This window comes from Formica exsecta, unplaced genomic scaffold (assembly GCF_003651465.1).
Source record: "Formica exsecta isolate Colony F162 unplaced genomic scaffold, ASM365146v1 scaffold201, whole genome shotgun sequence".
Taxonomy (NCBI): domain Eukaryota; kingdom Metazoa; phylum Arthropoda; class Insecta; order Hymenoptera; family Formicidae; genus Formica; species Formica exsecta.
The window spans coordinates 782,059-799,106 of NW_021849308.1; the positions used below are offsets into that span (position 1 = coordinate 782,059).

Consider the following 17,048-nt stretch of genomic DNA (forward strand, 5'->3'; position numbering starts at 1 on the left):
TGCAAATTTCCATTCATGTCTTCTATGCGGAAAAACCTGCTTTCCTGGATTGCCGCTTTCGACGAAACGTTCCAATCTACGGTGAAAGCTCGTTAAAAAATCCATGTCTCAATAATTTAGCAACGCTAATATCAATAATGAAAAACTTATGAGATTTAAGTTTGAATATATAAATTATAAATAAGCGTAAAAAAAGTTTATATATCACTGGATATTTAAAATTGTTAATTGACGATTTCGTACATCGTTAAGAATCTATTATAATTAATATTAATTTACCATTAAAAAATTAATTATCAATTAATGATGAAATATTTCCAAAATGCAATGTAGTTTCATCAAATAAGATAAGTTGACAATAGTGGCTTTGTCGCTTGCAAGGAAATAAGATAGATAGATAAATATCGCTGATGTTTTTCACATAGTGGAACAAACCATCGCGCATGCATACTCTATCCTCGTCCGATTCTTTGTTTTTTCTTGTCCTTTTTGTACGGAATAACGCGCTCGACACCTCAACACCGCGGCAATCTGGTTATCTTACGGAGATATCGCGCGGCGTGTACCCTGGCGTTACTTATCAAAGATAACTAGTACAACTCAGTACTCTTTCAGCACGGTTCGGAGAAACCGGCACTGTGCTTGGTCATCGATTTTCGTAGACGGAGGAATCCTTGAAGCGATCAATTTTGAGCGATCCCGTTGTGACGACGCGCGATGATACCGCGCGACCGAGAGCTCGCAAATATTGTATCGATGACGGCGACGAAGTGAATTGTGCGCGGCTGTGCGAGAATGTGGGTTACGCGCGATTATTCGACGACCTGACTCGCCTCGACGATGATATAAAAAGGAACATGGAGGAACGATCGACGATGATGCATCGCGACGTGCCCCTGTTGCTGATCACGTGGCTGACGATTTTGTCGATCGCGAACTGTCAGAGCGTCTGCCCTGCCAGGTGTCTATGCTACCTGAACCAAATACCCAGGACTATCGAGTGCTCGAGGCAAGGATTACAGACATTCCCCGAAAATATCAGTGACATTGTGAGTGTATAGATTTACCATGAAGCCTTTTTATCGGTTTTTGTTTCTTTTAATCGCGAGTAAATCTCGCTGTAATTAAGCGCACGCGATGAATACAAGGTAATACTTACTTATTGCATCTTATCGCGTCCGCAATATAAAATAAGGTAGTGGTGTTATTTCGATAACAAAATAAATGTACAACAAAGTGAGAATCATGAGAAAGATATGTAATCAAGATAAATGAATCACTACACAAGTTAACAAGTAACAAATATCGATGTACAATTTTATGAATGATATTATGAATAGTATGGAAAAGAGTATTTTATAAATACTTTTATAAATACTTTATATTTCTATAAATTAATCTATATTTGTAATTAATTATGTGTTCATGTGCAAATTATTGTCTAAAATTAATTAATTATTTTTTTTTTTTGCAATAGGTCGAGCATCTGGATTTGTCGAGCAATTTTTTAACTGAGATCACGGACAAGATTAATCGACTGACTGAGCTGCAGTATTTGAATCTGGCCAAGAATCAGCTCACTTCCCTGCCAAATAATCTTGAAGAATTAATAAATTTGCGAAGACTAGATCTATCAGATAACATTATCGCAAACACGGCAGATATTGCTTCCATTAACCAGCTACCGTCCCTAAGGGTTCTATACATCTCAAAGAATCAATTACTTGACTTAAAAGGGTTAACCAGCGAGGTACTTCAGGCAGTGGATGCCGGCCATTGCCGTATGTATTAAGATGATCATAAGTATAAAATATTTATTTAGTGAAAAGTTTTATAAAAGTATAATCTTTAAAGATAATTTTTTTAGAAATAAAAATTACGTATATAAAATTTTTTTAATACATAAAATTTAATTTATATAATATGTAATATGTAAAATGTAACAATATTTAATATGTAAAAATGTAATCATATACATATCTCAATATTGCTTATTTTTTTATACAAAAATATATAACCAATTTTTTATAAGATTATAGATAAAACATGTTTTACGCATTAAACTAAAAAAGAGTTTTCTATATTTTAGTTATAAGGGAACTCGGTAATGCATCTTTGAATGGACTGCCAGGTCTTACGACACTGAATCTCGCGGGAAATCCGTTGAAGATTATTCAAACGCCTGTCAGTAGGACACTGCGATGGTTGGACATGTCCGATTGCAATTTGAATTACCTATATCCAGATACTTTGAGTAGACTTCCAGAACTAGAAGAACTACGATTGGTCAACAATCCTACGTTAGTTTATAGTACTCGGTAATAAGATTTCACTTGACTATACCTCATTTGTATTAAAAATAATTGTTGAAGATTTTGTATAAGAAATATATGATAATTTATTTAATAAATATTATTGATTATACAAGTGATGGAAAACATCATCTGTTTGCAGACCCTCGACCTTACAACATTCGAAGCTGAAGAGACTGGACGTATCGAGATGTACTCTCGATAGACCCGGTCTTCACGGTTTTCCGTCGTTGACGCACGCTTATCTTTCTCACAATACGATTCATATACTGCCGGATCGTATATTCGCCAAGAACAAGCAGCTGATGCATCTGTACCTGAATGCGAATAGTCTTGAGCGATTGAACGCCAGCACTTTCGACGGCCTAATGAAGCTTCAGACGCTTGATCTGTCTGCGAACAATCTCGAGGATGTTCCCGAGATGATGTTCCAGGAAAACATAGATCTCAGGCTGCTAAATCTTTCCTACAACTCTCTACACCGATTTCCGGATTTCTTGTCTTTCGTTACGTCCCTGGATCTGTCCTTCAATCTGATCAGCCGCTTTAATGCAAATTCTCTGGAGAACATGCCTAGGATCAGAAGTTTAAACTTGAGGAATAATCAACTGCAATTGTTGCCACGCAGCTTAAAATCAAAAACATTAAAAGTACTAGATGTGCAGAAAAACAGACTCGTCGAGTTGCACAATAACAGCTTCGCTGAATTACCGTCGTTGCAAAAAATCGACTTGTCAGGTATATACATTTGAATTTACATATCTGGCGATAAGAGCCAAGAATATAAACATACCAAAGAGATATCTGATTTTGAGAACTCCATTGTTAATTAATTAATTTATTAATTTATTTATGTAAACAGAAGAAAAAGATCCCTTTAATATAAAATAGAATTTACAAAGACAATCAGTAGATCGTAATTAGAAAAAAGTATAATAGTAAAATTACAGAGAGTAAATAGTGAAGTTAATTCAAGTCAATAATTCTTTTCAAAATTACAGTTAGAAAAAAGATTTACAATATTAGAAATATATATATGATAAAAAAGTAAAAAAATAAAAGTTTTCAAGAATTCTCTGATTAGTTCTTGAAATATTGTTTTTGTACATATATTGAGGAATTACTATTATTGTCTTTTAAAATCAATCTCTATATCTACGATTTCTTGTTTTATTACATGTTTCGATATATATTTCGTTATATATACTTATATTGAATGTAATAAATAAATTTTTAGGAAATCGCTTGACGGAGGCGATGGATCCTGATATATTTGAACACAATTTAGATTTGACCGTAATCCGTTTAGAGGATAATCCGTGGAGATGCGACTGCACGCAACTCTACGACACCTTCGAATATTTAACGGTTCCTGTCGGCAAAACGGTGGGATCGAGCTTGATTTGCCAGAGTCCGGCGAACGTTTCCGGCTACTCGTGGGAAGCCGCGTGTTTGGATGCTTGGAACACCGACTTGTATTACAACAAAGATAGAACTTGGGGAATGGTAATGGTCAGCTTGCTCATTCTGGTCGTTATGTGTGGCAGCGTGGTATCGATCAAACATACTATGAGAATAAAAAGAAGAGTTCTAGAGCACAGGCGGCAACTCGAATTGTCAGAGGAGAGAGAAAGATTACGACTTTTGTATGCAAGACGGTAAGAATCTTTTTGAATTATTAATTGCCAAGTTTATTATGCATGAGTGTTAAATATATATTACAATGTCCCTTATTTTATATACCATTTCTTTTTATATAAATCGATACATGTACTATCAATAAACTCGTAACAAACTATACTACCGTTGGCGTTATGAGAATCAAAATTAAAATTTTGTTAATTTAACATCCGCGTTACGTTTTTCAAATTTTTCGAAAATCACAGTCGCATATAAATAATAAAAAATATGTCAGTATAAAATGGACATCTCTACCTGCAACAGATAAGATAGATATCTCTCCTATCCAGAACCGCAACACGCACAGATTTTACATCACAATTTCGTAAGCTGGTACATCATTATTTTCTTCCCAGGTGATATCAGAGAACGCGTTACCGACATAGTTAAATTTTTAGATGGATTCTGTAAATAAGAATTCTTAATTTATCTTGACATTCTAAAAATGCTACACTTTTTGCATAAACTGCAATGATAAAATCAAAGTACGATAAAATCAAATAAAATTAATGCAGTGAATGTATTTTCAGAAATCAACGTTTGGAAGAAGAAATAGAAAATCTAGAGAATTCAGCGGAACCCAGAATTAATCCTCTGGAATTAATCGGTCCACCCAGCTATGAGGATGCAGTCCACATGCCCAGATTAGTTCATTCCATGGATGCTTTAAACGAGATCTCCGTTGAAGATGGTATTCTGCGCCCCATGAGTTCCGTGGATAATCTACGGGTGAAGAAGAGGAGAACGAGAAGAACGAAGACGAATCGAAAACGAACTCAGAGCGAGGACGATCTGTTGAGACGAGAAGAACGTCGGCAGGAACGGATCAGAAGAGAAAGGAATAATTCCAGTGGCAATATCTGCGAGACCATGGATCAAACGCAAAATACGAATCCCAGGAATTCTAGGGTCTCGACGGCGCGCAGGTCCAGGAGGCACAGCGTCGTAGAGGAGTCCTTGGAATCCAGTAGTAGCAAGGACAGACCGAGGCCACAAACCCCTAACACGAAAAAGAAAAGGAGAAGACAGATGTTTCGAGACGAACATGTGACCGATGACGAGGCTTCCGACGTCCAGATAATGAATTTTAACCGATCCATTGTCATCAGGGAACTTCGACGTGAACCCAGAAGCGGTTATAAAGATTCATTCGTACAACGCGAATCGTAAACTAGATTATTTAAATTATTTCAAGCACATACGATTAATTGTTTGATACTTTTAATAAAAATATAAGGACTAGATCGCGAGAGAATTTTCTGCAGAAGCTTTATTGCATTTTGTGCAAAAACGTGACTGTTTAAAGAGCGTAAAATTTGTCTTTTTGACACAAAAGTTATCTAAGAGAATAATACGATCACATATTTAATGCTAAATCAACAAAATGGGTATTGATCTGATAAATATTCTGCCAAAAAAAAAAAATTAATACAAATAATAAATAAAATCATTTTTTAGAAAAGATTTGCGCTAGAAAAGGATAAAAGTACGAACATCTTTTCTTGAAACACTGCCTCTTCTGTCAAGTTTTTACCTGTAATAACGTCACATTTTTTTATATCAATTCGAATAGCGTCAATCTTAAATTACGGTTTTTTTTGTCAATCTGAGAAAAATTAAAATTCTTGAAGATTATAGTTATAAATCTATATCATCCCTTATATTATTATATCATTTATAAGAATAAAAAAAGCGAAAAGAAAAAATAGAGAGCCGACATAATACGCATAGATTATAAATGATTATAAATGATTAAACACTTAGGAGTATATCTTCAATAATACTCCAGTTATCCATTATCAGATTTTTTGTAGTTTTAGATAATTTTACATAACAGAAATATTATGTGCACACACATTTTACTTACAACGGTCGTCATCTATCTATGTAATAAGTTGATTATTACGGAAGAAATACAGAGATATTTAAGATTTGTGAGATTTCATTTAAGTTGTTTATATAATTAAAATTTTTTATATCCAAAGTTAAAATTATATTTATTCTTAATACGATAAATACATGCAGATATACGTGACGGTATTTATAGAATATTGTCACGTATATCTTCATGTATTTGTTATTTATTCCCGCGTCTTTTGTAAATGTTAACTTACTCGTTTTTTTTTTCAAAAGCAAAACGTATCGTTGATTAATCATATATCGAGTATAAAACAAATATTGTAACAATATCGCTGACTGTGTCCAATGATATAAACAAAAAATGAGGATAAATACATCAAACAAAATATTATCCGTGAAACGTAGAATTAAAAAAAAAAATGATGATATCAACAAAATAACACTTTCTTTTATTTTGATCAAAGATTGAACATATAAATAAAGTCTTTCAATCTTCACTGAGCCGTTCGTTTTATCGCTATTCCCTTAATTAAATTCAACAGCGCGTATCGTTGGGACAAATATCGATTTAACGGTATCCGCGCGCTATATCTTAAGAATTAAATCATATACGCCGTACACAGCGTTCGACACATTTGGCTTAAAGAATCGTACGTTAGAATAATAAAATGGTCGATTATGATCTGATAAATATTCTGCCAAAAAAAAAATTAATACAAATAATAAATAAAATCATTTTTTAGAAAAGATTTGCGCTAGAAAAGGATAAAAGTACGAACATCTTTTCTTGAAACACTGCCTCTTCTGTCAAGTTTTTACCTGTAATAACGTCACATTTTTTTATATCAATTCGAATAGCGTCAATCTTAAATTACGGTTTTTTTTGTCAATCTGAGAAAAATTAAAATTCTTGAAGATTATAGTTATAAATCTATATCGTCCCTTATATTATTATATCATTTATAAGAATAAAAAAAGCGAAAAGAAAAAATAGAGAGCCGACATAATACGCATAGATTATAAATGATTATAAATGATTAAACACTTAGGAGTATATCTTCAATAATACTCCAGTTATCCATTATCAGATTTTTTGTAGTTTTAGATAATTTTACATAACAGAAATATTATGTGCACACACATTTTACTTACAACGGTCGTCATCTATCTATGTAATAAGTTGATTATTACGGAAGAAATACAGAGATATTTAAGATTTGTGAGATTTCATTTAAGTTGTTTATATAATTAAAATTTTTTATATCCAAAGTTAAAATTATATTTATTCTTAATACGATAAATACATGCAGATATACGTGACGGTATTTATAGAATATTGTCACGTATATCTTCATGTATTTGTTATTTATTCCCGCGTCTTTTGTAAATGTTAACTTACTCGTTTTTTCTTTCAAAAGCAAAACGTATTGTTGATTAATCATATATCGAGTATAAAACAAATATTGTAACAATATCGCTGACTGTGTCCAATGATATAAACAAAAAATGAGGATAAATACATCAAACAAAATATTATCCGTGAAACGTAGAATTAAAAAAAAAATGATGATATCAACAAAATAACACTTTCTTTTATTTTGATCAAAGATTGAACATATAAATAAAGTCTTTCAATCTTCACTGAGCCGTTCGTTTTATCGCTATTCCCTTAATTAAATTCAACAGCGCGTATCGTTGGGACAAATATCGATTTAACGGTATCCGCGCGCTATATCTTAAGAATTAAATCATATACGCCGTACACAGCGTTCGACACATTTGGCTTAAAGAATCGTACGTTAGAATAATAAAATGGTCGATTATGATAATATGATAACACATTGTGGCGCTTTGTCACTCCGCGCACAACCATATGACGTGTCCGCTTAACTGATAATCACGCGATCAACGTCCATGGACTGCCGTCGTACTTATACGCGAAGTCGGTCTGTCTCTTTCGTAGATCCCCGCATTAATTTGCACAACAAATAAATATGTTAATGCGTACAAAAATTCAAGTGCTGCCTTCCTGGAAGGCCTTCCATAAGGTCTTCAAGGAATCATTTCGCGGGAGGGGATCGCAGTATCCACTATAAGGAATAATATAATAACAGGATTATTACGTATATATTTTCTGTGACATGAATAACGAGTCTTACATAACGTTAACTGTAGTAACACGAATCGTTCATCAAGCATTCACACTCTGACTGTCATAAGCCGATTCGAAAGTCATTATTTATAATTGACAAACTCCGCCTCTCATTGAATTACAAATTCAATCGCGTAAACAGTGTACACTTAAAACACCGCGCTAAAACTACGAGGTACGCGTTGTCCGGTTGAAAAATAATCTGTGGCTCGATAAAAGGACGGCATAAGGCCAATGGAGTGTAAAATCTTTCGAAGCTACGTAGAAAAATATATGGCAGCAAACTGGAATGCTCCCGATTCACTGACATGCAGCGAATACTATCGCTCTTCGATTAATTTAAGGATCCTCGCGATGCAATCTCACGCGACGACAAATATACCGCGGGATATATACATATGTACTCGAGGTCCTCGCTCACAGGACGCACGAGATCTGTCAGGAAAACTGACTAGTGTACTGTGGTGTTAATCTCGAACGTGTTATTTCACTCGTGGATTTCTACGTATGATGTTAATGTAAAGTGTTATAGATATTGTGCATTTCTTCTCAATAAAATTGAAAGAAATGACAGTTGTGTGACAGTTAATAAATTTAATATTGAAAATTGCAGGACTTCGATAGTTAATCATTAAGAATGTATAATTAGATTAAAAAAAAGAACAAATTTATTTTAATTTTTCAATTAGATTTTATTCGAACAAATTTTTTATTCGAGTTTAAAAGATTTGTGTTTGAGGTTTAATTTTAAAGAATGTTTAGACAATATGATATCATAAATAAAAAAAAAAGAAAAATGCGATATCTGAAATATCCTATATGGCATAGCAAATATATACATATAGCCATTTCGTGCAACCGATAATTCAACGAAACGGCTCGAGAGAGAGAGAGAGAGAGAGAGAGATCGCACCTATACCTCAACCGTTTATCGCACACCTTCAGCTTCCTGTAAACAATAGTGTCTCTTATTACTGTCGGCGTGTGTATATATGTGTATATGTAAACATGATCTTTGACTTGGTAATCTTTTTTATCACGAAAATTCATCGCGAAAAGGCCTCTCTACATGTAGGTTTAGGAACAACAGGTGTTATAAATTACGACAGATTCGTCGAAAAGCTCTCTTCTCTCGCGCTACACATTCGTCCTTCCGATTTTTCCTCCGTTCGACAGACAAACGCGTCGGTCGATCGACATAACGTCCGTTATGTCGCGTAGATTCTTCTCAGAACACTGCTTCATGGCGTCTTGACTAGATTCTCACCGGCCATTGTTCGCGTGATGAGTACGGGCGTCTTTGGCACACTGTCGGGATTCTCTTGCAGGGTAATCTTCACTCTTTGAGCCCCGGGACTGAGCGGTGGTCCGTTGGCCTCCGAGATATGCGCCTTTGGCCCATTGTTCGTCGCTAACGATGAATCGGATGGCTGTGCGGGGCTCGTCCTACCCGCCAGAAAGTTCTCCCTCAAGGAGTTTACGTCCACGCGAGGTCTATCTTCACTCTTCTGATCGTCCTGCGAGTTAATCAACTTTCGGGGTGGTTTCACGGGATCCATATGATCGGCAGTGCCATTGAGAGATCGCGGCGTTTCTTGAATTGGATGATGATCGTTTTGAATTTTATCGATTTTCGCGTCGTCACCATCGGAAGTGCCTTCCACGAGAGGAATGTTTTCAGGATTTCCATTGGAGGCAATCTTCGGTTGGGTCAAATTTCCGGTGTCCGGGAGAAGAGATTTTTGCATATCCCTCAGCTCGGTGCCGTTCTCCACGTCGCCTCGTTTCCTCTTCTTTCTGCACATATCGCCTCTGTATGCGGCAAAACCGATCAGCACTGCCACGACGAGGAGTAGAATCGCCAAAACGATGTACGAGCCCATGCCCTTCTTGGACTGCTTGGCCGGAGATACTTCAGCTTGTTCGTCATTCAGACTGTTTACTTCGGCCTTGACATTACCTGATTTCGATTTGTCAGTGGATTTCAACACTTCCACATTGTTGGTAATCGCGGTCGTTTCGGTAGAAAATTTATCGATGTCGGACTCGGTTGGAGGATTTTTACTCGACGCAATCGACTCTTCAGTAGCTAGCTTAGTAGATGATGCGTTTATAAATTCCTCTTGTTCGAGATCCAGATCCTTGGTCTCTGATGGAATCGCAGTGGTTGCCGAGGAACCAAATAATATATCCCATAAAGTTCCGGCGAGAGACGATGATGATTCTTCATTAGCGCTGTCCTTCTCAGTCTTTTCCTCACCAAAACGCGACAAAATAATTCCGGATCCTTCGCCGGAACCATCTTCATCCCCGTCGCCGGATCCTTCCGACGGGTAAAACAGGGCGTCCTTAAAGTCCTCCTTCTTCCTCGACATTTCGGTCGTGGACATTGGTTCCTTTCTCTCTTCGCTGTCGAAGAAGATATCCTCGTCCTCGACGGTACTTTGCAAAGAATTCGTTGTAACGCCGGTAGTCTCCTCCACAACCGTGATTGACTCCTGCGAGGAGATGGTGGGTTCAATCACGGAAGATCCTGTCGAAGAACTTATCGTTTCAATTGGGGAAGGTGTCTCTACTTCAGGCTTCTCCGACGAGTTGCCGTTGGTTCCTACGCTATGCTCGTTCTCTTCCTCCTCACTATTAAACTCATTCAGAATATCATCTCCGGATCCCGAATATGTCCCGGATCCTTCCACCACCTGATCGTTCTGCATCTCGCGATCCTGCTGTTCGAAGCTGCAAACGATCGCCGCGTTCGGCTTCATCAGCGACGTGCCTTTCAAGTTGCTGGGATCTGCGCACAAAACCTTCTTTGACACAGATACCTTTCTCTGCACGATAAGATCCCGTACTTTAAGGGTAGCGCAGTTGCAATCAAGCGGATTATCGTTGATGTCTAGGTGCCTGAGATGCTTTAGACGCGCCAGCGCCGGTGGCAGTTGTCGAATGGCGTTCTTTCGCAAATTCAGCTTTCGCAGATCGGTCAGGCCCTCCAGGGAAGCTAATTCCAGATACTCGATATGGTTATTGCTGAGATCGAGACTTCTCAGATTACTTAGAGCTCGAAAACTTCCTGGTTCGATCGTTTTTAAATAGCCACCAGACATATCGAGATGCCTAAGGCTGGTCAGATTGTCGAAGAGATCTGGGATTAGAGTGTCTTGTGCGGTTGGAGCCGTCAGTGTCTCCAGATGATACGTCTCGATCTGCCCGAGATCCTCCAGCACGTCGCACCACGCTACGGTGCTGTTCTCCAGCTTGCAAAGTCCGTGGGTCCATCCTGAATGATGAAGGAGAATCAGGAGGAGCGACAGCAGAGGCGGTGCTGCCTGCATCTTTCGATCTAATGTATCTGCAACGGAGAGGAATCACATGTGATTACGCTTGCCGATAATGCGACGCGCGTGTGTGTTTCGCGTTTCCGAACGGCGCGGTTTTATGTCACGCGATGAATTTCATAATGATGATAGCAATGAAATGTATCGTACACCTCAAAGATAAATTACATAATTCAGAATATCCCTGAAACGATGCGCCACACGTGGCAATAAAAACGTTCGAGTAATGATGTCGATCAATATCTTCGAACGCAGCCGAGTCTCGTAGAAATTCAAGTGAACTCGGCGCGCGTACAGAGAGATGTACGACCGAAAGGAGGTCATCGCGAGGAGGTAGAAGTGGACTTTTAAGAGTTAAATTGGATGCACGCGCACACATGTTATCTGCCGATGCGAAGATAAGCGCGATAATCGTCGGAAAGTAGGATTAAATAGATAAAATAACCGATAACAAAATATTACGCACTCATCGCGCGCCTATTTCCGGTTAACGTTTCATGATGAGCGATAGAAAAGACCTGTTATTAATTATTACGCTTTGTAATAATACCCTGTAAGAAAATTGTATAATTTTCATATATATTCGAACAGAGTACGAGAATGAAAGTAAAATGTCCCGCGGCTCGTTTCACACAGGTGATTACCTAATGCCTGTAATTAGTACGCACGCCCAGCTCGACAGTAATTACCACCATGCCAGCACCTGCAAGACATCCAAGTCGATCGTAGCTGCGTGTAATATGTTCCGATATTAGATCGACTAAAGCTGTGAATCGCCCGATAGCTAGAACACTGATAAACCACTAGACCATCCAAGCGATTCTTATCAACGCTATTCTTACTATTGCCTTGGCAGAGTGGGACTGCAGATAAGAGGCGGTTCAGTCCCTATAATAGAGTAAGAGTTACCCCGTGAAAAGTATGTACAACGATTATATTTAATATTTCTCTATTAGAGTCGCTTCAATAATTCATACATCGTCCGACATAACAAATTATTTGAGATGCAGGTATATGCATGCATTATCATGCAAAGTTATTTTTCAATACAAATATTGTTACATTCGTCGCAATTATTCGAGTCGTGCATTTCAATACTTCGCAGTAAAAGAGGAAAACATATAGGTATTATATATCTTCTATGTAAGAATAAAAAAAAGCGAGTTGGACCACAAAAGGTTAATATATATTTCAGAATTTAAAAGCGCATAAAAGAAATCGCTTATAAAAGTCTTCCTTCTTTTTCCATATATATATATAAATTATTAAATACAGCACGACGAGAAATATTCTTGTCTTGATGAATATATGAAATATATTCTCTCCAAATATAAAAAAGCGTGAACATTAAGTTTCTGCATATATTAACATAACCATCCTAAAAGACGAATATTCTAAAATTTTTGCCGCTAGCATTGCTCTCGATCGTCGGGACTGAACGAGGAAAATTAATGGCAAAAAAGAGGCACATCGGGCCTCTTTTTCGCCATTCTAAATTCGTCCTTCGGACCTTCTAAACCGCCACGACGGGCGTTCTATACAGAAGGACAGAGGGCGAGTAGTTTAGACATGTCATTTGCATTATTTTGCATACTGTCCGCGCGATATCGGCATAATGTAACGGCGTCATGTGATGTCATTTCCACAGATAAATACGAGTGACAGAAAGAAGACGGTAGCGTTTCGCGTCCCGTAAGATCGCACGACGACGAGCATTGAACTCGCATGATCGATCGTAATCGACGTTAATTAACTGGGCTACGTTGAACATTTCTTGCTCGTTAATGAGCCCGGCTCACGCGAGATCGAAAAATCCAGTCCTCTCTCAGTGAGATAAGGCTATCAATGAAATAATGGATTCCGTTGTGCTTGTCGAAGATAAGCCAATATCGATTTCTGCACGAGTTGCGTAATCAGCAGGCTACTCATCGCTCAAAATCACGCGCTTCTCTCGCTTCACGATTCTCCTCGCGTAATGAATGAACAAAAATTAGTAAACCAAATTAGATTTTGCGAGACAGTATTAAACAGGAATATATATATATATATATATATATATATATATATATATATATATATTCTATAAAATGTTACATTACATGATAATGAATCAGATCGAGAGAGACGAGAAATAACTAACCAATAATAAGATTAAGAGATCGTTACATTTTTTATGCAACAAATGTGGAATTTCAAAATCATTACTAGAAATTCATCATGTAAGTATCGATAAATTTTTCCGTTCTTATTCGGCATTCAAATCCGAGTAATAAAATGTAAAAATTGATGCAGATTCTTATATCTTGCTTTTAACGTAATGCAACCAGAGCAGTCTCATAATTTTAATCGAAGAGCGCATCAAAGTGTTCCTCGACTTAATTTTCAAATGGATGCAATCTGCCCTGTGAGCCTCAATATTTACGCACAATGCAATAGCTCGCATCGTTTCGCTCGTTTGCGTGGGTGGAGGACAGGTCATGGCCAGTGTATTCGAGATCTCTCGCGAGGGCTCGTTATTCCGTGCCTCGTGGACGTGTCCACGCTATGCGTAACCGATGGTTTGCGAAGAGCGACTTCCTGTAATGTCACGAACTATGTTTCCGTACGAAAGTGGCTCCACGTGGCCCTGTTTCACACATACACGATGTGCCTATAATGATGTAAAGCTTTTTTCTCAGCCTTAATAACCTTGGCTTCTCTTGGAAAGGAAAAAGAGTTTCTACAGTTTGTATAACTAAATGTGACGACGATAAAAATTTACATCCCAAATATCTTCGTGGCGAGCAACATCGCCTACTTAAAGTTGCGTCAACGTATTTACATTTCGCGAAAGGTACCGATGATGCTAATTGCGAATTCAAATATGGCAATCAGGTGCGAGAAATCGGCCAGTTGAATTCCAATGCAACTGATTAAAATAACATGTCCATTTATCATAAGTCTATTTTAGACGACATAAAACGCGGTAAAAAAAGATAAAAACAAATCTATTTATAGTTTTGTGTACCGTATATTTTAATATACATATATGTGTATTCAAAAAATGTATTTTGTACATATATGTAGAGTTTATCTTTTCGAATGTTACAAGATATATGAAATTATGAGTAGAATTTTGCAATGAAACTTGTCGCGAACTAAATCATCTAAAATGGTCCTTTTTATGCAATATAATTCTAGTTATGATAATAAAGATAATAAACACAGTAAATTATATTTTTAACCTCGTATTATGCAACCGATATATACTCTTTTAATCGGCAACTTACAACTTGTTTACTCAGACGTGGTCTCGACAACACCGTGATCTCGAGGGCATCTGAAACATACACGAAACAGACACAAATAAATTTACGCATTAATAATTTTTAATGAGAGCAATTTCACAGCAAAAAATATCGCGATGTATCGATAAAATCGAAAAACTATTTCATCAGATGAAAAATGTGCATATAAATCCAAATAAATTGTAGTAATTAGCATAGATCAGCGAATGATTAAAGTGTGACGTCAATCGAGAGACGTCAATTGCCTCGGCCATTCACGATACATTCGTCTGTCAAACATATGCGATCATATACAAAAACGTATACAAAAACATGAAAACCTATTTACGAAGGTTCTCGAAATAATCGCAGTATCGTTTGGCGATTTCGCGTATTCGCATCCCCGGTCCCTCCGACACTTTCGCGATAATCTACTCCCTCATATCGATGGAGGTACGCCAAGGAGGAATGTTAAATCATTCATCTGGATTTTCCCAACGCGACGGTCGCACTTTCATTCTCGTTCTCCGCTATTGCGCATGATTCGTCTCGGTGAATTTTTCCCATCCAGTTCCCGCGTCTACCTCGGCCGCTGACTCACTTTCCAAGCGCGAGATCTCTAGTCCTTGACTTTCCGGCCCTGGGTCGCGTCGCCGGTCGCCGCTCCTTGTTACACGCGCGACAGTAATTATTATTACAACATATTTCCCCGGATTTTTATAGCCCAACCATATTCTTCTCTTCATTTCATAATCGCGCTGTCGTTGCAAAATATCTGCCGTTTCGTGCGTGCTCGTGTACTAGATTCGACACGCCGTTTCTCGAGTTCAAGGGGCAACATTGATTATGTCGTTCGTGACGTTACGTTATTTTAATGCGGCTTATCGCTACTCAACGTTACTAAGAATGCAATTTCTTCGTTTTAATCGAATCGGCGAATACTTTAAGCCGCACGTGTGCGTCGATAATATAACATTTTGTTACAATAAATATAATAAATTAATGAGTTACGAACTAAACTTCACAGCTCAAATCGTAAAGTCCTTAAAATACATTTCAAGTCAAATATACAAAGTCGAAACTACACTCTTAGCATTTTATTATTCGGTCAAATGAGCTCTACGTTTCTAGAACCAAATATTTCAAATAATTAAAGATGTTTAAAATATATCCAAAAATAAATATAAAATATATAAAAAAAAATATATATATATATATATATAAAATCAACATGACAGATATGGAGAATATATATACTTTATATGCGGTCACGCCGTATCTTTTGCGCGAATTCAACAAGTAACAAGCGATGCACCGAAACACGTACGCCTGGTATGGCTCGCTTTTTGCTGATACCATCCTTAACGGTATCGTCGCGTCCTCATGGTCCAGTTCACCAGGTGTTTCAAGGAGAGCCCAACGATTCGAGGAGTCATTCCGGGAGGTCATGTACCTTCTGTATGGGAGGAAGTTGAAAGTAGCGGAAACTTTGTCCGACACATATCAACGATACGAATGTTAATACGCATTCTGACAGTCTGTTGACCCCCGGAACGATCCTTATCCATTCTAATTTATTCTTACTAATTCGCTTCGTACGAAAGCGAAATTGCGATACAAAAACGTCTAGTCTCCTTCATTAATATTCTCATCTCGCGCGATATTGACATTTTTTTTTCTTCGAAATTTTAGATTAAACGTTTGGATATTAATTTAATTATTAATTTAAAAATCGATTTATTATATTTAAGAATTAATCTATCAACTTTTAAAGCAGATATGACGTGCAAATGAATAATTACGAATAAACAAAACGGTGAAATATCTCCTGAAGCATCATATAAGAACACGCGATTAATCATACACATATGAATGGACTATTATTAACTGGCCGATATCGTACTGTCGCTGTTAACGAACTTTCCGCTATGCAATAATGCTGCATATAATCCATGAAATAATACTTCATGCATAACGGCAGTCCATTTTAACCGATTAATGCGTTTCGTACTCCGTTCAATTAATCAATTATCTGCATTTTATTCCCAACAGAGAAACTCGCAAGCAAAATGAATCATCACTTGTACATGGAGAACTGGCAAGTATTAATCATTGCATAAACATGACAAGACGATTTCATCAACATTTTTTGTCAGAGAGAGAGAGAGAGAGAGAGAGAGAAAGAGAAAGAGAGAGAGAGAGAGTTGAGTTCCCTCAAAAAAATTTTTCTTTCGGTCCGTATTGATGCAACCTTTTATCTGTGGTTTTATTTTTACCAGATGATTTTATTATCATTCATAATCTATAGGTAAGCAATCGACGATACCGATCGGATGAGACTAAATGTAATCAATCGATCACAATCCATTTATATTGGACTTCGATCACAAACTTGATGACGTATAAAATTCAGAGTCCATTAATATAAAATCTTATTGAA

General features: G+C 37.0%; 2 protein-coding genes across 6 annotated transcripts in view; one reads left to right on the plus strand and one right to left on the minus strand.

Annotated features, from left to right (window-relative positions):
• Positions 1–634: 634 nt before the first annotated feature.
• Positions 635–5,923, plus strand: LOC115234742 (protein artichoke). The gene is made up of 6 exons (XM_029806052.1): positions 635–1,049; positions 1,478–1,781; positions 2,090–2,318; positions 2,455–3,050; positions 3,550–3,970; positions 4,523–5,923. Exons 1-6 carry the CDS (start codon positions 858–860, stop codon positions 5,160–5,162), a joined length of 2,382 nt encoding a protein of 793 aa, XP_029661912.1. The 5' UTR covers positions 635–857; the 3' UTR covers positions 5,163–5,923.
• A 1,501-nt stretch (positions 5,924–7,424) lies between these two features.
• Positions 7,425–17,048, minus strand: part of LOC115234743 (acidic leucine-rich nuclear phosphoprotein 32-related protein-like) — a 65,973-nt gene continuing 56,349 nt past the window's right edge. For 3 of the 5 annotated variants that reach the window (XM_029806057.1, XM_029806055.1, XM_029806054.1), the window contains 2 exons: positions 14,612–14,661; positions 7,425–11,356 (listed from right to left, as the gene is read on the minus strand). In XM_029806057.1, the coding sequence (XP_029661917.1) occupies positions 9,246–11,339 (2,094 nt within the window). In that variant the 5' untranslated portion in view covers positions 11,340–11,356; positions 14,612–14,661 and the 3' untranslated portion in view covers positions 7,425–9,245. Of the gene's footprint in view, positions 11,357–11,510; positions 12,450–14,611; positions 14,662–17,048 lie in introns of those variants that run through there. The other 2 variants (XM_029806053.1, XM_029806058.1) reach the window with 2 other exon arrangements.

What these genes read in the sequence shown, in the direction of transcription:
- LOC115234742 (XM_029806052.1), top strand. Translation starts at nt 858, where the DNA reads ATGGAGGAACGATCGACGATGATGCATCGCGACGTGCCCCTGTTGCTG. An exon ending in CCGAAAATATCAGTGACATT is followed by an intron (nt 1,050 to 1,477) that starts GTGAGTGTATAG and finishes TTTTTGCAATAG; the next exon opens with GTCGAGCATCTGGATTTGTC. An exon ending in ACGTTAGTTTATAGTACTCG is followed by an intron (nt 2,319 to 2,454) that starts GTAATAAGATTT and finishes ATCTGTTTGCAG; the next exon opens with ACCCTCGACCTTACAACATT.